This window comes from Canis lupus, chromosome 17, assembly GCF_011100685.1.
Source record: "Canis lupus familiaris isolate Mischka breed German Shepherd chromosome 17, alternate assembly UU_Cfam_GSD_1.0, whole genome shotgun sequence".
Lineage (NCBI taxonomy): Eukaryota > Metazoa > Chordata > Mammalia > Carnivora > Canidae > Canis > Canis lupus.
The window spans coordinates 35,153,981-35,180,067 of record NC_049238.1 but is presented as its reverse complement, the minus strand read 5'-3'; the positions used below and the strand labels follow the sequence as shown (position 1 = coordinate 35,180,067).

At 51.5% G+C, this 26,087-nt stretch overlaps 1 protein-coding gene across 1 annotated transcript; it reads left to right on the top strand.

The window, feature by feature from the left end:
- Positions 1-2,339: 2,339 nt before the first annotated feature.
- On the top strand, positions 2,340-25,337 carry MAL (mal, T cell differentiation protein). The gene is given in 4 exon segments (NM_001003253.1): positions 2,340-2,455; positions 18,989-19,156; positions 20,344-20,469; positions 24,763-25,337. Coding segments are annotated over 4 exon segments (462 nt in total). The 5' UTR covers positions 2,340-2,362; the 3' UTR covers positions 24,838-25,337.
- The last annotated feature ends 750 nt before the right edge of the window (positions 25,338-26,087 follow it).

Here is a 26,087-nt window from a genome sequence, read left to right as displayed (position 1 = left end):
GGCTAAAGTCAGCAGCACCAAGGAGGCTCACAGAGGCACAGTGGGATTTTTCTCATTCAATTGCCTGGTCTTTCTCCATAAGCGGTCAGAATGGACAGCTCACAGGTGATGTAAGAAAGATGTTAGGGTTCAAAGCCAACAGCCAAGAAAGAATTCTTGAGACATCTTAGATGCAAGAAGGTGGTTTTATAAAAGCACAGGGACAGGACATATGGGCAGAAAGAGGTGCCCTGGGCTTGTGAAGAGTAACTGATTCTGTATTTTCAAGTTGAGAGGGGATTAGGGACAGCACAAGCCTCCCAGGTATTTTTGAAACAAGATTTCCAGGATTTGAGGGAGCTAGCTATTGCTATGAAAAGGTCATTTACTACTGTTTAGTAAAAACTCAGTCATGAGACCCTTCAGATGTATATTGCGGGTCCTATGCTTGGAGAATGATTGCCAACATGTATCTTGAGAAATATAGATAAAGGAAGTTTCCAAAGCAATTTTTATATGCCAAAGTAGACACACGGATCCTGGGGGTCAGGCTAAGATTGCCTGTTGCCCTTAGCAAAGCATTAACATCGAAGCAGCTGAGTTCCTAGAGGAAGGTCACTCTGTCTGTTCCAAGGTCACTCTGTCCACACCTGTCACTGGGCATAGGCAATAAGGAAATTTAAGTTTTCTTTTGCTTTAGTTTCCCACATCAGTTGGCATGGATTTTTGCTTTGGAAAATGTGTCCAGGAATTTACTTCTCTCCATAGAAACTAAGAAAAAAAGAGTTGTGGAGAGGGGAAAAGCTGAGGGTCCCGCTGAAGAGAGGGGAGCCCTGTGTCCTGCTACTTGCTGTGGGTGAAGTCAACAGCACTGGAGAGCTGAGCTGGAGGCATGTCCTGAACTGCCAGCAGATTGTAGGCTTTAGGATTTGGTTTTTGGTTTGTTTGGGGTTTTTTAAAGAAAGGTAGAGCATGAGGGGGTGGGGGTAGCAGAGTGAGAGAAAGAGGGATGATTCCCCACCCTTACCCCAGCCAGGTGAGCAGGGAACCCAACATGGTGCTGGATTCCAGGACCCTCAGATCATGACCTGAGTTGAAGGCAGACACTTAACAGACTGAACCACCCAGGTGCCCCTAGGCTTTAGGATTTGTAGAAGAAAACGCAGTGCTGTAATTGTACCTAAAAATAAATGGGCAACTACTAGAGTCTGATACTTGTGTTAAAATAAAGGCAAAAAGGGGATCCCTGGGTGGCTCAGCGGTTTAGCGCCTGCCTTTGGCTCAGGGCATGATCCTGGGGTCCCGGATGGAGTCTTGCATCGGGCTCCCTGCATGGAGCCTGCTTCTCCCTGTGCCTATGTCTCTGCCTCTCTCTCTGTGTCTCTCTCTTGTGTGTGTCTATCATGAATAAATAAATAAATGATTTATATTTTTTATATAAAATAAATATTATTTTATTTTATTTCATATAAAATAAATATTATTTTAAAAAATAAATAAAAAGTAAAAATAAATGAAATAAAGGCAAAAAAAAAAAAAAGATTAAATCTTAGTCCAGGAAGAAACAAACAAAACCAAAACAACATCCAGGCAATGGGAGGGTAAGAGAAGGGGCCATCCTACCCACAGAGGTCCCGGGATACCCCCTCTGAGAGAAGGAGATAAATCTGCTCTATAAATGTCCCTTTCGGTCCCTGGAATTCGAGGCCGACTTGCCCCGACAGCAGCAGCAGCAGCCCTCCTGGCGGGGTCCGCGGCGGGGGGGCAGCCTCTTCCCGCCCCACAGATGTGCATGGGGGAGAGGCCCGCGCTGGGCCTGAAGGCGCGGGGAGCAGGGGCGCGTGGCCAGAGCTGCCTCGGAGCCGCCCCCAGCCCCCCGCCTGCAGCCGAGGGCAGACTGGGGCCTCGTCCCGCTTTGAGCCTGAACGCGGAGGTCGCACGTATCAGCGCCCGCAGAGGAAAGATGAGGAGACCCAACTTAAGAGCAGCTGAGGCAATGGTAACCCGCGGGGTGTCACGATGGGGACTCCGGGGGGCCTGGGTAGTGATGGTTATCATTCTTAAGGGACGGCGATCCCGTGCCAGGCGTGCGAAGCGCCTCCCCGGAGGGGCCTCGGCCTGCTCGGGTGGGAGGTGGCGCGGGAGGTGCGCGCAGGAGCCGGGCCGGCCCGCAGCGCCACCACCCGCAGCGCCTTCGGGAGGGTCCGGGCGGCGCGCATCTCGGCCTTGGGCGGGGACGGGGCGGGCGGGGACCGCGGCTCCTCCCTCCTCGGCCCCGGGCTCCCCTCCTCTTAACCCGCGCGCTGGGGCGCCGGGGCCACTGGGCTCCGCCGAGCAAGCGAGCGGTCAGCGCGAAGCCGAGCCGCGCGTCCAGCCCGCCGGCATGGCCCCAGCAGCGGCGTCGGGGGGCAGCAGCCTGCCCAGCGGCTTCTCCGTCTTCACGACCTTCCCGGACCTGCTCTTCATCTTCGAGTTTGTGAGTGGCTGGCGCGGCCGTGCCCAGGGAAGGGGCGGGATGGGTGGTGGCGGCCGGAGCCGCAGGCTGCACGGGTCTCCGGAGCGTCGGGGTAGCTGGGCCACAGCGGGGTGTCCCTCCTCCCGTCCCACGCCCCGTCGTTCGGCCCCCTCTAGACAAGGGCAATGGGTGGACAGTCCCCGGGACCCAGGTGGGAAGTCCAAATTCGCAACATGGGTCGAATGTTGGAAGCAGGCCTGGGTCCACCTGCCGTGCGCTGGTTTCAGAGCCCCCCTCCCAACTCGCTTCGCTGGAGTCGCGCAGAGTATGCCCTTCCGAGAGGGCGACGTCCTTGTAGGAGTGCCCAGCTTTTCCCAGGGTTAGGGTTTCGAGAAAGAAGAAAGAAGAAAGAAAGAAAGAAGAAAGAAAGAAAGAAAGAAAGAAAGAAAGAAAGAAAGAAAGAAAGAAAGAAAGAAAGAAGAAAGGAAGGAAGGAAGGAAGGAAGGAAGGAAGGAAGGAAGGAAGGAAGGAAGGAAGGAAGGAAGGAAGGAGAAAGAAAGAAAATTAGGAAGGAAGGAAGGAAAAGGAAAAGGAAGAAAGAAGAAAGAAAGAAAGAATAGAAAGGAAAGAAAGAAAGAAAGAAAGAAAGAAAGAAAGAAAGAAAGAAAGAAAGAAAGAAAGAAAGAAAGAAAAAAGAAAAAAGATAAAAGAAGGAAACCTGAGTACGCATTGCCAACTGAGGTCTGCAGATTGGGTTGGTGTAGTATAAGGAGCTGAATCTGGATTATTCTTTTCTGGCATTTGAAAGTTTCTGGCGAGTGAACGTTCTTGCCACCACTTTGAACTGGAAATAATAAAACAAGCCACCGTTTGATCGCCACAGTCACCCTGCCCTGTGCGGGCGGGTGGGGGTAAGGGAGAGGGAGTAGCCTGAGCGGTCCTGGGCCTCGGCTGACCTTGGGCGGCAGGAACCCCGCTCCTGAAGCTGGAGCTGCACTGTCTCGGCTGCTGGTGGCTACGGAAAGCACTTCCCACTCCCGGCTCTTAGTAAGGTGGTCGCTGTGTGGGGACGCTTCAGGTCTCCCTCAGCCTAACTAACCGCTGCGGGGGGCGCAGTCCCTTACCTGGGAGGGGGCGTGGTGTATTTACTCTGTGGGTGTGGTGCGTTGTGGTCACAGAGACTCCTTCCCTGCACCCCCACTGGAAAAGACTATGTCCTAGCTTGAATGTCTAAAAATGGGACCCTGGCTTCTTATTGTCTGATTGGAGGCAGAAAGATGTGAACAGCAAAGGAAGCAACTTCTGTTCTCCGTGGAGGGTTTGGGGGAAAGGGCTAAGGGGGCTGAGGTTGCCTGGGGGCGCCCTATCACTGAAGTGTGAATTGCTTTGAGCCCAAACCTGGGTGTATCCAGAATACCTTCAGATCCTGGAGCTAACCAGAATCTAAGGAAGTGACATCTAGAAGACACCCTGGACACCACTAAGCCCAGTCCCACCATTTATGGATGGGGACATCCAGGCCCAGAGAGAGGATTCCTTGCATCCACTGGAATATTCTTTTCCCAAATGGCTCATCTGCACTGCCATTCAGCAGTTAGCCTGTGCTTCCCCAAGACTGAGTTTCTGAAAAGAGCACATAGACCCTATGACTTGGGAATAAGTAGTGGGTGGTTTCTTCAGAGGCTACTGCATTACAAAGGCAGAGTTTCATAACCAAAACAGATGATGGCTAATGGTGAGGTGTGATGGGGCAAGAGAGATTTTTTTAAGCAACAAAAGATATTCCTAGTGGCTTTTAAACTGCCCTTATAAGTGGCTTACAATGTCTTTGTAGCTGTTTGAGGAGCATTAAAACAAGAATCAGAGTGTGTTACTTGAACTCCAGGCTGAAGACTCTGTTGTACCATCTTCCTCTTGCCCTGACAAGAATGGGCTCAGGTGGCAGAAGATAGTGGCAGGTGCGGGGGGAGGGGGGGCTGAGGGGCAAGGTGGGGAATGCTGGCTTCACCGAAGGGACAAGACTCCCAGTGCCCTCTGCCTCCTCTTGGTATCACAGTTTAGGGGAAGGAGTGCCGCTGAGGGTAGGAACAGCCCAGCCAAACAGAGCAATCAGCTGGGTGGGGACGAGAGGATACCACCTCCGAAACCCAAAAAGTGAAAGAAGGCTGAGTGTGGGAAATCTCAGAACCACGAGTTAGTGGAAATTTACTCCTCCCGAGGCAGTTCTGTGGCCTGAGATGGTAAAGGCTTCTAGAAAAAGTCATTCTTTCTTGCTTGGAACACTTTCCTCTCAGCTGTGTTAGAAGTGATTTTTTTCTCCTTATGGGCACCTGAGTGGCTCAGTGGGTTAAGCATCTGACTCTTGGTTTCAGCTCAAGTCATGATCTCTGGGTCCTGAGATCAAGCCCCACAGCTGGGCTCTCTGCTCAGCAGAGAGTCTACTGGAGATTGTTTCTGCTTTCCCTCTCCCTTTGCCTCTCCCCCCACTTGTGCTCCCTCTCTCTAGAATAAATAAATAAGTCTTTGAGAAAAAAAAAAAGATTTTATTCTTCTTAATCTCAGCCCTGCTCTCCCACTTCCCTTCCTTCCTCCCAACTCCCCAAGAGACCTTGGGTGCCTCAGTGTGTGCCTCTGAATCTCTTTCCTCCTCTCCAGAGTGGGGATGCACCCACGGGGTGCTTGGGAGAGCAGAAAAGAAAGCCGACACTGGTTCTTTAAGTATTCCTCTGCACAGTTTGTAAGATTTTAGAGTGGAAACTGTATGTGTCTTGATGTGTGGAAAGAGTAGTGAATTATAGAACTCTGAGAAGGGTTTTTTAAATTACAGACTATTACAACTCAACAACAAAAAGACACGCAACCCACTAGAAAATGGGCAACAAACTTGAATAGGCATTTCTCCAGAGGAGTTTCATAAGCATATGAAAAGAGGTTCAGCATCATTAGTCATTAGGAAAATGGAATAAAAACTACAATGAGGTATGATTTCATGTGAAATTATGGTGATTATTATTTAAAAAAAAAAGATTAGGCATCCCTAATCTGTTCTTCTCTTGATGGACATTTTGGCTGTTTTAAATTTGTTCTTTTCTGCTGGTGCAGATGGCATTGCCAAGAACATTCTTCTATGTGCCTCATTAGCTACATGTTGGGAAGTTCCTCCCAGAACACATAGGGAGGATTTAACCTCCTGCTTCATAGGAAAGGCACATCTTCCTTTTCCCAGATGTTATCACATTGCTGTTCAAAAGGTTGATTCCAATGTCCAATCTCTGGAAGCAGAGTTACCCAGCTGATGAAGCATAATTAAGCTCAGGCCCCTTCCAAGACCCTGCCTTAGTTCGCCTTCTTTGATAAAGAAGGTCCCCAAATTGTCTGTTTCGAGCTAAACCTGGACCTTTCCAGCTCCTACCAGCAGTGCGTGAAAGTCCCCACTGTTCCTCATCCTTGCCACACTGGATTGCATCAGAATTTGCAATTTTCTGCTAATCCAATGGGTGTGAAATGCTTGGGTATGTTCTAAATCTGTGGTCCATTGAGTTGATTAGTCACAATTCATACCCCATGCCTGACTTCCCAGTAGCCCGAGAGTCACAGATGCCAGCATCCAAGGCCAACAGGGTGGAGCTCCCCTCCTCTCCCCTCTCAAGGCAAGGAAACTGCCCAAAGGGGCTGGGAAGGGTGGTGACTCGGGGGAGGGGTGGGTGGCAGTATACGGCAACCTCACTCTGGCCCAGCACCCCTATCCCAGACCTCTGAAAGCTGTAGGGCGTGGTAGGAAGTAGAAGGCTGGCCCTACCAGGTAGTGTGAGCCACACAGGCCATACCGCTGTTGCAGGCAGTGGAGTCACAGGCGCACCCCCCCATTGAGAGGCTCCCAGCAGAATGTCCTGTTTTCCAACAACTCACCTGGAGGCTTTGCTTCTGGCCTGTTCCCCTGTCCCCACTCAAGGGGAGACTTTTTCTTTGGGGATCACAGTCTCTTGTTGCCTCTTCCTCTTCTTTTCTAAGCCAGGAGCTCTATGACACTCAGACCACCATTCACGGAACAAAATGTTAACGTCGAATGCTCTTTGTCTCAGCTCTGGCCAGGGCCAGAGGAAGCTCTTCTCACAAAGTGCCAGGGGAGGTGACTGGCCCGCGCTCTCAGAACTTGTGAAGGAAATGCCAAAACACAGGTTATGAAACCATTAACTTGGCTCCCTCTTCCAGCCACTGACAGAGGAAAAAGGAAAAGCCACTGGCTGGAATGGCTGGGGATGAAGAGAGACTTGGGGAATGCAGAAAAGGAGGGAGAGAGCCAAGGCTCCTAAGGGTTCACTTTTTGAGGTGAATGTGAAGTGGGGAGCTTCACCTGGAAGGGGGTTTGCAGTTTCGATACTCACAGTGAACTGGATACAGTAGTTACCCAAATGAGACTGTTTCTCTCACCCAAAGAAGCTGAGGACTTTTATTATTTGAGAGTGACCAGACAAGTCCTGAGACCTGCCCTAGATTTTCACCTGCCTGGTAAACAGCTGCCCTACAGAGCCGGCGTGGAGCAGTGAGGGTGGGGTAGAGGCAGGATGATATAGCAGTTTTCTGGTGGGTGGTCCACCTTCTGGTTACATTGTGAAGACAGCATGAGGACTCATAGGAGATGAGAGTTGTACTCACCGAAACCGAATTTTGAATTTTTCGGAGCTGGGAGGAGACTGAGGTTGGGGGTGGGGAACGGGAAGGGGGGGAGGCGGAGGAGGGGGTGGAGCCAGCTTCCTCAGGTAACTCGGTCTCCAGGGTGGCACTTCTTACAGTGACAGCAAGTCATGTCCAGGATTTTGCATTCACCCCAACACCCATGATGATTTTTTGCCCACAGCAGAAAGGATCATGAAAGGGCAGCCCAGGGGAGGGCCTGGTTCCCTTCTTCCCTTTTCTCCATGTCCCCCCACCCCCACCCCAGGAGTTGAAGGGGCAGCTCAGAGCCACTGGGGAGCTCCCAGCCCCTGAATCTGCTTGTAAAAAAAAAAAAAAAACCCTGAAGGATCTGAGTCACTAGGTCAAGGCTGGGCCCAAGAATCTGCATTTGATAAGCCATTGATTCAGCAAAAGTTTGGAGTGGCCATCAGTAGACCAGCCCACCCCCTCAATGTTTTTACCAGGGACAGAGTAGTGGAGACAGTGCTTAGTGAGAGGCTGGGGCAGGGAGCCAGATGCCCTACAAGGTTCTCCTGGGTTCAAGGCAGGCACCCTCTGTGCTTCTGGTGAAATTTCCCTGCTGCCCCAGCCAGGGACCTCTTCTGTAGTCACCAGGGAGTGGGGGCTGGCCAGTGTAGGATAGCGGCTGAGCTTGGCCTTCACTGGCTGCGCCCACTGACTCCCGGCCCTATGTCCTTGTCTTGTGTTGGGGGCCCCTCTCTGTAGCTGTTTAGAAGGGGATAAGGACACTGCCTGGCTTTTCTCCTTTCTTCCTCTCTAAAGGGAGGGGAAGAACTATAGTAGACGTCTCTCAGGGGTTTGTTCTTGGAGTTGAGAAATGACTTTTATGGTTTTTCAAGAACCAGAGGACTGCTTTGATCAGGAGTCAGTGGCTTTGAGCTGTTGTCTGGAAACTGTTTAGTGTGATAATGGGGCTTAACTCCCAGATGGTCATGCATTTGTCATCACAACCTTGGTACTTCGAAAAAGGTTGCTTTTAAGCTTCCTTAAAAGGGACCTCTAAGTAGGTCCCTCCCTGGCTTGATGCAGATGGGATAATACCTAGGGCCGGAGGAGGTATCCTCTGTTTGAGTGCTTTCAGGAGAGGAGGATCCCAGATGCCGCTGCAGGGGAGGAGGAGCGCTAGCTCACACTCGCACTCTGGTCACTCAGGTTGGGTCAGGGACAAAGGCTGACTATTTACACCTACACCTGCCACGCCCTCTGCGGGAAGGGCTGGGGGATGTTGATGGGGGTTGCTCACAGTGCAGCCTAGGCCAGCTCTGCACAACCTTTGGAGTGTCTTGGCTTTGCTCTGGGATTAGGCGTATTCTCTGGGAAAGGCTGTGGGTGGGGACTGGATGGTTTGGGGCCTGCCTTGAGGTGGGATGGGGCCAGCCAGTCGACGCCTGGATCGGGCTAGGGGCTGAACACTAACAGATTCATGTTAAGCCCTGGCTTCCAACTCCAGCCCCCTGCCCCCTCCGCCCCCCCCTCCCCCCGCTACCGCACCCCCCTCCACACACACACACACAAGCCTGCCTGGGGCTTCCTTTTGGACTCCCAAATATCAGTCCTTGGACAAAGTGTTTTGGACCAAAGGCCATCAGGGGCAGACACTAAAATACTCCAGCAGGTGTTCTCTTCAGGTGCTGATGGATACGAGGACAGTGAGTGAGTGGCACCCCTCATTCCAGAAGCACTAATGCCATGGACAAGTGTAGGCTCACTCTACACTGGCTTCAGGTTGTTCCTGGGGGCCTGGAGCAGGTTCTGCTACTCTCTGCATCTGTGGGGCCCCAGCTGGCCTTATACATTCTGGTGGAAAGGCCTAGCTCCTGGGTAGCTCCTGCTGGGCAGCAGCAGCATGATTATTTCCCAGGTAACGAACTAGCATTGATTTAGTGATTTTGTGCAAGGCTTAGCTCCAGGCTCTCTGCTACTCCCACCTCATTAATAGCTAATGTTCTGCCCACACTGGGGCAAAACAAGTCCCTAAGGCCTGAAGAAAATATGTAGGAACTAAAAGAAAAGCCTTGTCACCAGCCGTCACACATTGATATGCACGGCAGTGGGAAGAGGCACAGCCAGTCTCAGCTGACCTGAAATTCCACACCATAGCCCCGGATTCCTGTTAGAACGAAGTCAGGCTGGGAGGGAAGGGACCAGGAAGAGGAGGAAGGGGCCAGGAAGAGGCAGGAGGAGTAGCCCCGAAACACTCCGGGATCCAACTTTGAAGATGGCCCTCAGAAAACCAAGGGCGCAGGCTTTAAGGGTGGGAGGAGAGTCCTAGAACCGAGCAAACAGAGAAGGACCAAAAGTGAGACTGGCACCCTTACACCTGTCAGGAGGGGTGAGGGGTGGGGGGCAGCTCATGACAGATGTCCTGTTGATGGACCCGGGGATGAGTACTGCAGGCCTGTGCCTGCAGAAGAGGGAGTCACGTCCTTCAGTGTTCTGATCTTTCGCTTGTTTTTTGGTCTTAAACACAAACCTTGCTATTCTTTCCCTCTGAAAGAACAGAGCCTATTGAGCGAGTGGAGGGGTGGGGGAGGGAAAGCCTGCCTCCGGAAGCCACCTCCCTTGCGGTTCTCTCTAGACCCGGGGTGGCTCTGGCTAGAGAGCCGGCGGGAGGCTCAGGGACTAGTCTCCTGGCATTCGATGTGGCAGTTCTCATGGCCATTTCCAAAGCGACCCTACACATGGGGAGGTTTCATGGTGAACTGCTTGTGGGTTGCCTTGGGTAACTGCCACACGCGCACGGAGGAGAATCTGACCCAGGCTGCACAGCCAGCCTGTCCAAGCGGGTGCTCAGCAGCTGTGGGGATGTGGGCAGGCAACTGCACCTCAGTTTCTGCATCAATACAATGGTGATATAATGGCACCCACCTTGAGGATTGAGGCGAGGAATGAGTGAATGAGGGTAATATGCACAAAGCTCTCAAAACGACATGATGCACATAGTTACTGCTCGACAGCTGTTAAGTGCCACTATTATTAATTTACCAATGACTCAAACATCTGCTCTGAGATCAACTGGCCAATCCCTGCTAGAAGGAGGGGTGCTGAAGACCCATTCCCCTCCTCTGCTCCGAGCTGACCCTGGCCAGCCTGCTGGGGTGGCAGTCCTGCCTGCCTCCTGCCCCAGGGGCAGGGGATGTCTTAAGCCTCTCTCCTGCCCCACCCTGTCAGCTTGGTGCCAGGATGGGTGGGGAGAGCTTTGTGAATTCTCAGTGTCATGCAAATTGCTGCCTCTACCCGGAGCCAGTTACCAATGGGCCTGGGATTAAGCCTTACAAAAATAATTTATCTTCAAGTGTCAGTGTATCAGTGTATGGCCACCATCTGGAAGAGCATTGATTCAGGAAGAGGGTGGCCTCTGGCACAAAAGTGTGTCCTCACCCCTCCCAGTCTCCTTACTGCCCCGTGGCTTATGATAAGCCAAGCACGGATGGGTAGAGGGGCCTGACAGGAAGGATTCCACTTTGCTTTTGTGTCTTAGGACTCTTTCTAGAACCAGCCCATAGCCCTGCACTGGTCTCCATTCGAGGTGTCCCTTTAGTGCAGGTGGCATGGTGGGACTAAATTCTCTATCATTTAAGCCCAGACTTCCCCTGTGCCCCCACCTGGAAGCCCACCCTGAGAGCACTCCCTTTCCTGGCACTTGGCACCTGTATGGCCATCCCTTGTTTGGCTGTGTCTCCTGCCCGGACCCTAAGTCTGTTCATGTTCCTGGCACAGATCATGCCCTCTGAAGCCTTTGTTCTTAGCCTGTGTTGGTAGGAGAGGGGCTACTTCTCGTCTCCCACCTGGCTGCTATGAATCACAAGGGTGTCTTTGACTCCAAGGGGGCAGATGGAGGATGAAATTGACAGTCACCTGCAATTCCCAAGAAAGAACCACTAGGACCCTGGAAAGAAGCCCTGTGTGGGCAGTCCCTTCCCGCTACACAGGGTACACACCTGTTTTGTTTGTTGGCTCACCACATTACTGTCCGACTTAGTGATGCCCATTAGTGCCTCTTGTTTTTCTTGCACTGCAGCCAGCCCCATCTGGTCTAGCATTTCCCTGGATGTGCCCCCCTCTTACAGGTGGCTTACTGGCATTTTTCACGGAACCTCCTTGTCTCTGTTTATCCTGCTGGGTAAAGCCCGTGGGTATAGGTGAGGTTAGGAAATTTTTCCATCCAAATGAGGACATGCTTGTCTGAAAGCCCCTAGCTCTGTGGACCAGAAAGAACTTTTCATTCATTCAGGAATGGGTGACTGTCCTCTGCACGGGGAGGGAGTGACTAGTGGCCAGTACCTAGAGCAGAGGTATAGTGTGTACTGTGGAAGAGATTTCCCCAGGGCTGGAGGGAAGTGGGATTGCAGGCCTGGACAGAGGCCTCTTCTCCATCCACACCCACCGTGTTAATGTCACTGCAGACCTGAATTCACCTCTAACCCTCTGAATCTCAAGTCTCTAGCTCCCTTTCCACAAACAGACTCAAGGCTCCCTGAGTCTTGGCCTTACCTCCAGATTAGATGAAGAGACACTATCCAAGCCTGCCTTGAGAGGCCTAATGGCACAATGGGTCCCCCTGGAAGAATGACCCTGGTGATGAAGGGTCGGTGGGGGGGCTGGAGCAACTTGCATAGGTAAACTGAGTCGGGTGGCCTCAACACCACTCCTGGTGTAGCCTCAGCAGTCAGACTCCCAGTGAGCTGCCTTGTCAGCTGACAGAGGCAGTGGGGGTCCACACAGGGAGAATCTTCTGACTCCTCCCCCCCCAGACACCTCCCTATGGGGTCTGTGTAAATTGCTGGGCTCTGTCCCTGTCCTGGGCAGAGATGTTTAACTGGTTACCCTCACTGGGGTCCTGACATGTTTACCAGGACCTGACTCTGTGCTTGGTGGACCCAGAGCTGCTCCAGTGGAGTCTGGCAGCAAGACTGGAAGGGAGAGATGGATCCGTGTTTTAGTGCATGCCTTTGGCTAAGGTCTACCTGTGGGGATGTACCTGCCTCAGTGCTGGCCATGGTCAAGAGCACTCTCGACTTCTGCTAAATGCATGGATGGACAAATGAATGAGGGAGGGGGTGAGCCAGGGAAGCCTCTCCTTTGATTTGTTGGGGACTGAGTTCCTCTACAACAGCGGGGTGAGGCTCACACAAGAACCAGAGAAGCTGGCATAAGCCCCACACGTGTGCTTCCTGCCATCACCACCCCACCCCCCCTCAGTACAGGAAAAGAGTCCCCAGCCTCCCTCTCAGATCTGTTTTCTGAAGAGACTCTTCTCTTCAGAGCCAAGGGTCTTTGGGGAAGGCGTCAGTGTTTGGGAATCTTGTCTTGGTCTTCCCCTCTGACCTCCCTCTGTGCCTCCTCCTACCTGGTGCTTATGTCCTCTTGACTTCACTGTGGTACCCTACCCTTCTCTGCAATAGCACATCCATAACCAGCCTGTACACACACACACATACACACACACTCAGGCACACATGCACTCATGCATACGCACCCCCACACACACAAATGCTCTCCACTCTAACTCACAGAATGATGAATCTTTTTAGCCACTCAACCATTAGAGCTCATTGAGCTTCTCCTAGAGCACACAGTTATTATACTGGTCAGATCACTTACATGACATCCCTTTCTAGCATTGCAATAACCCCTGACCACTAAAATAATCCAGTGAGCATAGACATTTCTCTCAACACAAATTGAGGTTACTGGTCCAGGTGGCCTCGAGAGAGCACCAAAGGGCTCAGAGCTCACAGCAGCTGGGACTTGTCTCATCTGGTGTGGCTATCTTTCCTTTTCCTTCTTAGGGAGATGATCTGAGGCCCCCTGACCAAAGTGGCAGGATAGCTCAGTGGTAGGTGCACAGCCTACACTCAGTGACCAGTTTCCTTTGCTTCTCAAGAGTTCAGATTACAGACTCCTGTTTACGTGTGCCTTCAGGAAACCCACACCGTGCCCTCAGAGCCATTGGGAATTCTGGTGCTGGACTCCAAGGCGCCACGCTACCAAGTGTGTGTGTGTGTAAAACCCTGCATGAGAAGTCCTCTTTAAGTTCACACCTTGACTTGGGATTGGAAAAGTGTCTTCTTGTGAAGACCCTGACAAAGTAAAATGGAGCCCCAGAAAAACATCCAGAGAATTTGAGCAATTCTCCCGCATTGACCTCAGTTATCCCAGCCGTGCCGCAAAAACACTGGGTGATTGTGGACGCAGAGCTCTTTCAGCCTTGCACAAGCAGTGGAAACACCATACAAATCTCAAGAATGTGCTGGAGGATTCCTTTTCCCCCTTTTGTAACCAAAGCTCATTGTTTGAAGGAAAACTCTCTCCCATTTTAATGTCCTTTGTGTTTCCTTCCACAGAGGCAGAAACATTTTTCTCAGCTTTTGATTTTGGGGAGATCATCAGTTTTTTCTCTTTTTGATGTTTCTGAAGCTATTTTTAAATTCAAGATCCCAATACGGTTTGGAGTGGATAATTGTGCATGTTGAGATCCTAGACCTATGGGAATCTTCACATGGTTACAGAAGAGGCTTTGCCTCATCATATGGCAGCTGAGACAGCAAGCGCTCAGGTGCTCACCATGTGCCAGGTACTCCGCAGACATAACCCCATTTCAACCCAACCCCATGGGGTGGGTGGGCACTGTTGTTATCACTGTTTTTCAAATAGGGAACAGAGAGGTTAAGAAACCTGCCCAGGAACAACTGGCCACCCAGCTAGTAAGTGGCAGAGCTGAGATCGAAACTTGGTAGCAAAAAAAAAAAAAAAAGAAAAGAAAAAGAAAAGAAACTTGGTAGCCTGCCTCCTATGGATTAATTCGGAAGGAAAAATGGGGAACCTTGTCTAAGTTTATACGAGAGCTCCCACAGAGACTATTTCCTGAGGTAATTTTTCAATTTTTCTTGTTTTTTTTTTTGTTTTTTTTTTTTCAAAAATCATTTGATTGCACAGGCACAAATATAAATTCTTTTAGGTCTTTAGAATTTTTTTTAGTTTGATTTTGTATATTACCCCTGGTTCTTAGGGAATCTCAACTCTGCTCAGCATCCCAAACCAGACTGAATTAAAGATGGGTGGTTTCCAATCCTGAAATACCAGGGGTCGGGGCCTCAGATCACCAGCTCATTCCTACTCACAGACACTGAGGCTATATCCCTGGATCTGGAGGACAGTCGAGGACAAGGCAAGACAGGGATTGAAATCTTGAGGAAAGAAGAGGAAAGGGAGCTTTGCACTGAAGCCCAGTCAGGACCTGGAGAGGTGCCTCAGCTGGAATCACCGGACAGTCGAGCAGGGTGTCGGAGACAGGAGCCAGTTCTTCTTCTGTTTGACAGGAATCACCAGAACATAACCCCAGGGCTCGTGTTATGGAAGGATGTTCTAAGGCTTTTGGCAAACAGCCTGGGATATCTGTTGCATATGCTAGAACTTTCCTTCTCTCCACTAGAGTCAGACCCTGGGCATTGATGTTTTTTCAAGGTATCCCAGGCAATTCTAGCACTGAGTGAGGGCTGCAGACCACAGTGTTAAACCAGACCTGCCACCATTTTCCAGCTTGGGGTTCTGGACCCCACAGAGAGAGCTCAGTGCAGAAGATCCTAAGGCCACCCAACTTAGAGGTCGTTTTCTACAGCTACCATAGCCAGCTGCACCATCTCTGTCTGGGAGTACAGGGGATGACCTGGGTGTAGGCAGGGGGTGGTGGGAAGTCCGGCCCCTTGACAGAGATGAGCGGAAACTGGAGTCATGCCTCCACTTGGATGACTAATGTTTCAAAATGATTGCCTGTGAGCATTTGCTGCCTCTGGGAGCTGGGAGCCGCTTGGAGGTTTCTTTACAAAAGGAATGCTTGAACCCTCACCTACCCCCCTTCTCTTGACAAATATTTGGCCAGTGGGGTCCTGAGGCCAGGATGGGGTGGACTGCTACCTGCCCGGGAAGCCTTATCTCCCCGGGTGTGGGCGCTCTGCTTGCTCTCTCTGTTTGCTCTCTGCACACTTAGTAGGTGGAGTGGGGCAGGCACTGGCTTTGTCCCATGGTTCACACTGAGCCCCAGCTCTCCACGGAGCGGGGTCTTGAAGGCCATCACATGGCCTAGGGATCTGCTCTGCCTCGAGGCTCGACCCCCTGAGCCCCACCTTCAGCCACCCCTCCCCCTCACTGCCTCCCCTAGGCCCAGCTGCCGGGCCTTCTGAGGCCCTCACTGCCCCTTCAGCATCCTGTGGACTTGCCTCTTGTGTTATGTTATATTATTATATTATATACTCCTTCTTCCCCCTGCAAAGCCACTTCTTGACCTTTCGGCCCAGTTACCCAGTTAGTCCAACTCTCCCTCTGAGACTTGACTGGAGGCCCGCACCAGTCCAGGCCGCTGTGCCACTCCGGGCTGTTATCATCCTGCCTTGTAAGTCGGCTGCCTCTGCATCTGTCTGTGAGGGCAGCTGGCCTCGTGGGTGAGCAGCATCTTACCCCGGTTGTGGGTGGTGCTGGGCACAGCGCCAGAAGCTGCACACTCACATCCATAGTGCCAGCCAGCGTGCGCCAGCCTGCCCTGGGGAGACCCAGCTCTGAACTGCCACTCGTACACAAGGAAGCCGAGGCCGAGAGGCTGACTCATGCCGCGGCCTCCTGCGGCGGCTCGGGTGGCCAGAGAGCCCCTGGCCGGCTCCCGAGCACCCTGGTGGTGGACGCTGCGGGGCCGGGGCCGCCGGGACTGCCGACAGCTGCCGACGTGCATCTGCACGGACTTCTCACTGCAGTGGTGCCTGCGCCCGCTCACAGGCACGTAGCTGGGAGGAGATGCCGCCGCTCGGCCTCCCGGCCTCAGGGATGGCCTGCTCCCACCTCAGCACCCCTCCCAGGCGGGCCCCCGGGGCTCCTTCCTACAGCCCCACATTTCTCCCCCGAGACCCAGGGGGCAGGGCCGTGGTGGCAGAGGACAGGACCCCAGTTTTAATCATTTCATCTATGTCGAGGGCTTGACCTTCATACGATGTGCAACTTAAAATACATTCCAGGGACAGACTGGGCCTGGAGCGTGCTTCCTTCACCAACGTCCCTGGGAACCAGTGGCTCCTCGCCTGTTTCCAGCTTGGAGGCTCCAGAATGAGACACGTTCACCTCATGTGCCTCACATGGCAGGGGTCAGAATGGGCCCGTGGGGTGTGCTGTGATGGTAGAGACATCTTGTAAAAGTTCCCCTGAGAGAGACTTCCTCTCCTTGAAAGACATTATACTAAAGGAAAGTAGCCAGTCATAAAAGCCCATCTTTTATTATATGATTCAACTCAGGTGAAAGTTCAGAATAGGAACTATAGAGACAGGAAGTAGACTGATTAGTGGTCCCTTAGGGATGGGAGGGAGGGAAGCAAGTGATAGCTAAAAGGTACAGAGTTTCTTTCGAGGTGATGAAAATGTCCCAAATTGGGCTGGAGCCAATGCTTGCACAAACCTATAAATATCCCCAAACCATTGAATTTTACACTTTCAATAGGCAATTTGTAAGTGAATTATATCTCATTAAAGCTGTGTAAGATAGAGAGAGAATTGCTTCCCACCATCTTACTATGAAACTTGCTGCCATAGATAAACTGTGCAAAGAAATAAAAAGCATAATTGTTAAAAGGATCTTCACAAGGTCGGACACCCAAAGGCAGGATAGGGTCCTGAGGTCTGCCAGGGGGCAGGGGCCGGGATCGAGCCCAGGGTGGGCTTTGCTCCTGTGAACAGATATTCTTACCACAGGCTCCAGGAATCTGAGAGAGAAAGAGAGAATGAATTTTCCAGGGAGCTGGAACACAGTCTTCATCATATAGGTAAAAGTCCACACCTGAAGCAGGTCAAGTGACTGGATGAACTTGGCACCCAGAACTTCCCTCTGCCTGGGTGCCAGAAGCTCAGTGTCAAAACTGGGACCACATCTAGCTAAGCTGCATGCTCCAGACTCATGGCAGGCAATGCATAAATCATTACAGTTTACCCATACCCATCCGACAGGAGACCCTGAAGGCTGGCCAACTAACTCAGACACTGATGCACAGCTGGACAGATGTCCCACACCCAGGAGTTAGCTGTGAACAAGGGGGACCTCACCCCCACCATCACATGGCCACGTGGCCATCTTGTAACTAACCCAGAGCACCTATTTTGTGCTGGCTGCTGCCAAGGAGAAGCAAGAGCAGGGCTCCCTGAGAGCATATGAACAGGGAACCTAACTGAGATTGCTCCTCCTTGGATGGTCACCTGGTGTCCAGGCAAAGGATGCCCTGGAGAGGAGGATCCCAGACCTTTGCCTCTGCCCTCCAGACAGGCATGCCCAGTTCTCCTACCTCCCCAGGCCGCACTTGGGCTTCCTACACCTCCAGCATTTTCGTGTCTCTTTGTCAGGGCCCATTATGAGAAAGGCCAAGTAATCTGTGTGATCTTGGAGGTAGCTATGGATGAAAAACACACACATGCACAGATCTTATGGTACGATTGTCTAAGGAGTTTTAGTTAACTGTTTGCTCCAATGATTACAAGTTGTAAAATGTGCCCCACTGCCCCTGCCAGTGCCTTCAGGGACCCTCAGATTCAACAGTAGAGGAAGTGTTCTGGTCAGAGATGCCCATATCTGATTCATTAGGCTCAGCTTTGCTTTGATAACTCCAGATTCTTCATTTCTCTGAATTTTCTACTCAAATGTGACTCTCTCCTGATGCTTCTCAGCTGAGAGGGTCAGAGGACACCTGTGAGGACGACGGTCTCTTGCCTAGCAGGTGGGCAAGGGAGCCAAGCAGATACCAGAGAGGGAGCCAAGACACCACTCGAGCTCACACTGTAGGGGACGGAGGGCTGGGGGGCAGCCTGTCCTCAGCCCCTAGATGCTCTGAAGGACCTTGGAGACCTTTGACCACAGAGCCCTGTCCACCTGTGCCCCAGCCTTACCAAGCACAGTCCTTACCTGGGTGGGGGATGGCAGAGGAGGCTGGGCTGCCTTCCCGGGGATGAAGAGGGAGAGTGGAAGAGAAGACAGGCCCAGCTTCAGCTCAGGGAGCCGAGATGGTGGCCTCGGGGGGTGTTATGACTCCTACGTTGTCCTGCGCTCCTCTAAAAACATGGGCTTCCTGAGCCTTCGGACAGCAGCAAGGGTGTCCTCTGGATGAGAACAGGGAAGTGCTTCTCTCATACCAGTCCTAGGCCACCAAAGAGGAGGAGGAAGGGGAGGAGGAGGAGGAAGGCAGACCTCTCCACTCCAGCCCTGACCCTGGTAGTCAGAGTACTTCCTGGACTTGGGGATTTAAGGGATCAAATATTGTTTTTTAAAATTATGCTTATGACATAGTGTGGTTGATTTACTGTGCCAAGTAAAGACCAAAGAATCAACTGGTCACTAACCTTTCATAAGAGAAAATATATTTTAATGTCAAAATAAGAGGATTTAATCAAGGATAAAACCTTAGAATAATGATAATATGGGGGGAGATAAGTCCTTTCCTGGGATGACAAATGACTTAACGTCCACGTGCCTCAGTTTCCCCATCTGAAAAACAGGTTGGTACCTTGTCCACAGGGTTGTTGTGAGAAATAGCTGAGTTAATATTTGCAAAATGCTAGCGCCAGCATATAAATGCAATATGCGTTTTTGTTAAATAAAAAAATTGTAGTTAAAACGTGAATAAAGGCAAGCAAGCAGGGATGGGACTGAGACTGGCAATGCCTCGAAGGGGCAGTAAGAGGCATTATTGGTAAGGAAAAATGCCCACCACCGTTCTCTGCCTCCTTTCTGTTTTTCTGCCCCTAATGCCCCAGCAGGATTCTGGATCTGGTCCTTCCTGTGTGTGGGCTCTCCTGCCCCGATATTCACCCCTGCCCTCCTTCCCTCTGCAGATCTTCGGGGGCCTGGTGTGGATCTTGATTGCCTCGTCCCTGGTGCCCATCCCCCTGGTCCAGGGCTGGGTGATGTTTGTGTCTGTGTTCTGCTTCATGGCCACCACAGCCCTGCTTGTCCTGTACATAATTGGTGCCCACGGCGGGGAGACTTCCTGGGTCACCCTGGTGAGTCACAGTCTGGAATGTTTGAGGTGGGTGGGTGGGTATTGGACCCTCTCTCCTGGCAGGCCGGCTTTTCCAGCGCCGGGTGAGGCCGTCCTGTAGATTGCCTCCTAGCCCCGTTCCCAGGCTGAGCTGGCCAGGCCTTCGGCTCTGAGCTCTCCCCAGCGGCCCAGGGCCCCCCATGGCAAGGAGGTCAGGAGAAGGTGAAGGCAGAGGTTGCCTGGTTCCCATTGGGTCTGCTCTGCTTTCTCCTGCATGACTGCCTTTTTCATGGATAACCAGCAGCCCAGCCGCCCCTCCCCATACCACCTGCACCTGCCAGGTGCCTGCTGGCATCTCCTAACATCCCAGAGAGCTGGATTCCATCTTAGGAGGGGGCAGGGACCTGGAGGCTGCCCTTGGCTGCCCAGTGTGAGGCCAGGCTTACTGGCCAGTGCCCAGTGGTGACCTTCTAAAGCAGGGTCCCCAGAGAAGGATTTGGAGCGGGGAGTGGGATGGCCCATTAATTCTGCATAAGTTCTGCCTTGAAGGCCCTTCAGGGGGATAAAACTTATACATGGAATACCTGCCCTTTACCTACAGTGGAAGGGGGGCAGGACCATTTGGCCAGGCCTCTACCCTCAGAAGCCCTTCTACTTAGACTTGCAAAATAACCTCCAAATGACAGCTACTCAAACTGCATTCTGGTTCCTCTTTGCTATTAAACTTATCTGGAGCTCCCTTAGCCCCCCAAAATGAAACAATAATAAGACAAAAGTGACAGTGGAAATGACCTAAGTCTCTCTCACCCTGTCCTCGTCCCTGAGGCCACCCGTGATGCTTCTCAGGGCCAGAGCCAATTTCTACCTGTGAGATCCCAGGCTGCCCCTCCTGACCCCCACCTCTTCCTTGATTCTATCTCAAGGGAAAGCTGTGTGCCTTCTCCCCTGAAGTCCTGACTATGGCCCCCATTCCAGTGAAATAGAACCAGGTGGGCAGTGCTGGTTACACAGCCTCTGTGAGGAGGGGGCTGGGGGCTGATGATGGGTGGATGAGGCAGGGGTCGGGGCAGGAAAGCCCTTCTTTCCCAAAGGAAGCAGCAGAAGATGAGGGCAGGATCTGAGCTACGCCAGGAGGGAACAAGTCAAGGAGACAGGCCTGGTTAAGACCACAGCTGCCCACCTCTCTGACAGTGCTTTCTGACCCTGCAGGACGCAGCCTACCACTGTATCGCTGCCCTGTTTTACCTCAGCGCCTCTGTGCTGGAAGCTTTGGCCACCATTGGGATGCAGGAGGGCTACACCTACAAACAGTACCACGAGAACATCTCTGCAGTGGTGAGTGCCGCAGTCAATTTGCCCCTGGTCCCAGCTCCCCCGCACCCTCCCCCTCATAGAGGGTCAGCAGAAGGCTGCTTGGGCCCTCCCCTTTCTTTTTACTTCACTGACTTCTGAAGAAACGAAGCCCTGGAGAAGGGAGATGACCCATGACGTGCCTGAGCCTCCTTTAGCCCTCTGGTCAGTGCTGCGCTGTGCAGGCCTAGGTTGGCCCAGGGCTCTGTGCCTGGGTGGGCTTTGCAAAAGGGAAATGACCATGAGTGCCACAGAGTATCTGAGCCCTCCGTGAAGGATCTTATTTAACTCTCCCCAGTACCACTAGCATGTAGGTGCTCTTATTATACCCATTTCACAGATGCAGAACTAGGACACCAAGAACATGGATAACTTGCTCCAAGATGGCCAGGAATTCCCAGTGTCCAGGACAGCTCTGTCACCCTTACTCTTAGCATCTGTTTGAAGTGGTGAGGCTCGCCACTTGGGTCTGCTGGCTCTCCCTGAGTGATCTTCCCTCAAATCACACAGGCTGGGGGAAGCCTTGAGCCCAGGGATGTAAAATCAAGTGGCTAGTGTCTCGCCAAGCCCTGGCTTTGGGGCTGGGGCTGTGGAGAAGCCTTTCTGGGCCCAGCATGTCCAGAGCCCTCCACTGTGGACGTTTGCTGCTATAATAAGACCTTGTGGTCTTCTTGATGATGTCTCCTGCCTGACAACTCTGAGAACCCACTGCAGGAGGAGGCGCCTTGAGCAGGTATCTTAGCTTGCTCATCTGTGAAATGGGCCTATAGTTCTGGTCTGACTCCCTCGGGACTGTAGAGATGCTAAACACTCTTCTCTAGGCCCTCACAGTGAGCAGTGTGGGGCCTGGGGAGGGGGGTCCTGAGCCTCATTCACTCCATCAGCCGAGCAAATGGGGGTGTCCGCAGTGTGTGGCCAGAGTACACAGGTCAGGAGGGCCTCTGCACTCTGAAAGAAGCCTTCTCCAACTGCAGGGTCAGACTCACCAGTGGGCTTTGAGGTCATAACCCCATTTTCTTCTTAAGGGAATGAATGAGAATGATGACAGAGAGTAGGAGGGTGCTTTGATTCACAAAACCTTTCTCCAGAGCTCTGCACATGTGGGCTCCCACAAGTATTCGAACTCGCAATATCAGATGTATTTCTAACCCTGGGTGTTGCTTCAAAAATATGAAAAAGCTTCGGGAAGTAGCACTCCTCAGATTTCTGGGGGTCGACCTGTGAGTTATACAAATGCTGAGGTCAAATGTGGTGATCAATCACAAGATCCCAGCTCCAGATGCCTGAACTGTACCGTCTCTACTTTTTGGTAAGAGCAGAGCAGAGGCTGAGCGGAAAGCCATGGGAAGGGGCATTGTTGGGCTCTACGGAAGGGTTTGGCAGGTGGTGCTCTTCTTGCTCCCAAAGGGAGGGGTCTGAAGGAAAGTTCCTGAAAGCCTCACCTGGGTCCCTATGGGCCCATTCTCTGCCCCAAGGAAGCCACATATTCCCCCTAAGTTCCCTGCCTACTCTCCAGTTCCATAAACATGGCCACTTCCTGGTCCCTGACACCCCCTCAAATATCCCACAGTGTGGGAGTGTCTCCCACTTTGGCTTATCTTCCAAGCTGGCTGGTTTCTAAATAGTAACACAACCAGGCAGCACCTTGGTTGTTCCTTCTTCCCTTGGGAGACTGGTGAGGTGTTTCCTTTGTCATTCTTCAAATAACTCTTGTAGAGGGCCTCATACCCCCCCGCCCCATCCCAACCCCAGAAGCCTTCTCTCCCAACAGACAGCAGCAGCAAGGCATTTGACAACAATTTCCATGAAATGATTGCAGGTAACGGTAGTGAAATGCACCTGGAGTGTGGCTAGCACAATGACCCAGATAGGGTGAATGCCTCTGCCCATGGGACAGATCTCTAGTTGAGAACCACTATGATCTACTATGTTCCAACTTTTCTTTTTCTTCCTACCGAAATGCAACATACATCCAAAGAAATGAGCAAGTTGCAAATGTACAGATGGGTGAATTTCCATAAAGTAACCCCTCTGTGTAACAAGCATCCAAATTGAGAACTAGAACATAATAAATGGCTCCCAGGATCCGCTTGTCCTGCCGCTGTCACTGTGCACCCAAATGAAGGAACCGCCTTCCTGATTTCTAGCTACCTAGTTCAATTTTGCCTGCTTTTGAACTTCATGTAAATGGAGTCATACAGTGTGCATTCTTTTATGTCTGGCTTCTTTCTCTCAACCTTAGGTTTGTGAGGCTCATCTGCATTTTGGGGTGGAGATGTACAGTGTTTATTCTTGTTGCTGTATAGCATTCCACCTGTGACTACACCAACATCTATTTATCCACTCCGCAATTCTTCATGCCCCTCCATTTTTGTTAGTTGAATTAGACAACACATGGGCATGCCCGGGCAAAGTCGGGAGTGCCGGAATCAAGAATCAAAATGTTGGGCACCTGGGTGGCTTCCTGGTTGAGTATCTGCCTTTGGCTCGGGTTGGGATCCTGGGATCCTGGAATCGAGTCCCACATCGGGCTCCCCATGGGGAGCCTGCTTCTCCCTCTGCCTATGTCTCTGCCTCTCTCTCTCTGTCTCATGAAAAAAATAAATAAAATCTTAAAAAAAAAAATGCTGCCAGCAGGCCGAGGCAGTGGGCCAAAGGTGATATCTGAGCCCGGTTCAATGTAAAGTCACGCCTTTCTATGCAAAATATCAGTTGTTCTGGTGCACAGGGCAAACCCGGTCCAACCACATCATGCCTTTCTCCTGTCCTGAGGGTAGCCAGCCAGGAAATGAGGAGGAACCTCAAGACCTTCTCCCTCACATTCCTGGCCTTTGGAAGCATCTGGCCTGCCTCTCCCCATCTCTGTGTTACTTAGTTGGAGCTGCCTCAAAAGCTAACTTTTCCCTCTATTCTTTGCTGGCAGCAGACAGTGTGTGCCAGAGGGATCCCGGGGATTGGTGGGAATTACTGAGGGCAGCTGGAAATTTCTACAGAAATCTGGAGTAACACGAATGGCAGCCATCATTATGGAGAGGGGATTCTGAAGACCCAAGGCTATGCATTCATGTCCCTGGCTCTTAGTGTCCCAGTGTGCCATTGCTTGACCTCACTCGGAAAATAAGTGTTTCCTGTTACTGCCGGGGACATCTGAGGTGCTCTTGCCAAGGGTTCTCATTGGGTCTGGAATTCCCCAGACACTAAACTGCTCCCCTCTGACAGGGAGAGGTGTTCTTTTGGGGTGGGCCACTCATTCACATACAACTGTGCCTTTTAGACAGTGTTCAGGGGTTCCCAGATGAGTTCTCTTACATTTGTTATTAAATAACTCGGCTTACTCATCGCCTCTGGCCAATAAGGGTGAAGGGTTCGCCCATGTGTGGAGGCAGGGAGAGAGCAGGCACGATGACCGCTAGTGTTTATGGGCATTTTCAAGAGTCATGGAACCGTAGCTGCCCTAATGTTGTGCTTGGGTTGGAAACTCTTGACCTCACACCCAAGGTCACAAATCCAGGTGCAGATATTTGACGTGGGGACAGGAAAGCCTTCAGGGAGGCCAGCCACGCAGAGCAGGGTGGTAGGAATAGATGGTGCCCACATGAACACAACAAGTCAGGGACTTGACAGGGACAAAGTGACCATTTGCCCCATTTCCAGGGCCTTTGTTCCCAGCATCAAAACACCAACCGGATCTTTCCAACAGCTTTCTCAGTAAGCCCCCTTCCTTTTTGCAAAAGCTCCCATCCCTCCTCCCTGTTCCAGTCCCTCACTTCCTGTGAGCCTGGCACACCCTTGCCCATGCTTATGAAATTAAGATTCCTGGAGTAAAATTCTAGTAGGGATCTGAGGATGACCAGACAGCATCAAGACCTTAACCAGAGCCAGCAAACCCACATGTTCATATTCCCTTAGCCAAGGCCAGTGGAATCACAGCTGGTACACTCTAGCCTTAGTGGTGTGGGAGAAGGAAAATTTCCATTAAGAGCAGTATTATTTGAAGGGTCTCTGGGGGTCTCCATTTCTAGTTGGGTCACATCAGCACGATGACATGTGATGGCAGGTAGTTGACCTTGCACCCCACGTCCTATGCATCTTAAGTCACCCAGAGCTCTGTGCTGAAAGCATTATGGGACCACAGAACAAATGTCTATGGGAATGACGAGAAGCAGCGGCGGCCCATACCCTTTCAGGCCATCGTCCCCAAACACCATGGGAGTGTGGACAGCCCACGCATTGCCCCCCCAATGCACCCCCATTAATTGTTGTTTATCTCGGTTTCAGGTGTTTTCATATGTGGCCACTCTGCTGTACGTGGTCCATGCAGTGTTTTCTTTAATCAGATGGAAGTCTTCATAAAGCAGCAGAACTTTTGCTGAAAACCCAGACGGTGTTAACTGATCAGCCTGCCTTCCAGCATAACATTTTAGAATGCACAAATACTCTCGATGGTGGAAAAAAGAAAACAAAAAAGCGATGCTCTGTTTCTTGTGGGTGTTATGTTTACTCTCCCATATACCTTCATGTCAGGGCTGGGGGCCTGTATGTTTAAACTCCAACCACTGAGCTGTCTTTCTAGAGCTGTTTCCTATTTGTGGAAGGGGGCTGTGGGGCTGGGAAATAGGGACTGTGCCCACGAAACAAAGATCCCCTGGTGACCCCTGGACCGGATCTTGAGAACTGTCTGTTGGACTTCCCACAAGCTCTTTTGAGTACCCATCCTGGGGCACGTTTCCAAGTCTTCATGGATAGTCTCCCTGTCCTGGGGAGTAAAGGTCACCCAACAAGTATCTGCAGATGTCCACAGTGGAAGATGATAAACCTTTGAAATACTTTATAAAATGCCTTTATGCTCAATACTTTTGTGGGGTGTTCTGGGGGTTTTGTTTTTAATTTCCTAGTTTCAGGGACTCCATCATTTCAGCCTACTTTCTGAGGAATCCTTTGCCTTATACTGAATCTCTAAAGGCAGCCATCAAATGGCAGTTCAGATGACAGCTGTGTATGCTTGGCCACCGCACTGCCGGAGAGCCCGTCACTGGGTATCCCACCCTCCCCAGCTACCAGGTGCAGCAGACAGCTTCACCCTTTCTGGAGACTCGCCAAGTACCAGCCTGGGGAACTCCTGTCTAATGCAGCACAGACCCCTACAATACAAAGGAATCTGTGTTCCATTAGAAAGTCCTAAACCCGGGAGCACCTGGGTGGCTCAGTTGGTTGAGCAGCCAACTCTTGATCTCAGCTCAGGTCTTGATCCCAGGGTCATGAGTTCAAGCCCCACATTGGGCTCCACACTGGGTGTGGCACCTACTTGTAAACAAAACAAAACAAAACAAAAAAACAAGTATTTAAGCCAAAAGAAAACAAGATGCAAAAGTTTCTTCTCCTTATGAAGCTGATCAGAAATCCTCTGGGCAATGTGCTTTGTGTTTTGTTCCAATTAGGGATATGGATAATAATAAACTGTTTTTGGAATTTCTCTGGGCCACTCCCAAGGAGGGCAAGGGGACTACTGAGGGAAGGGAAGTAAGAAGACAAGTGGTGAGTGCCATGTTTTAGGTGTAGGATGTCTGGATTGAAAGGAAAGGAGACAGGAAGGAGGGCACTCA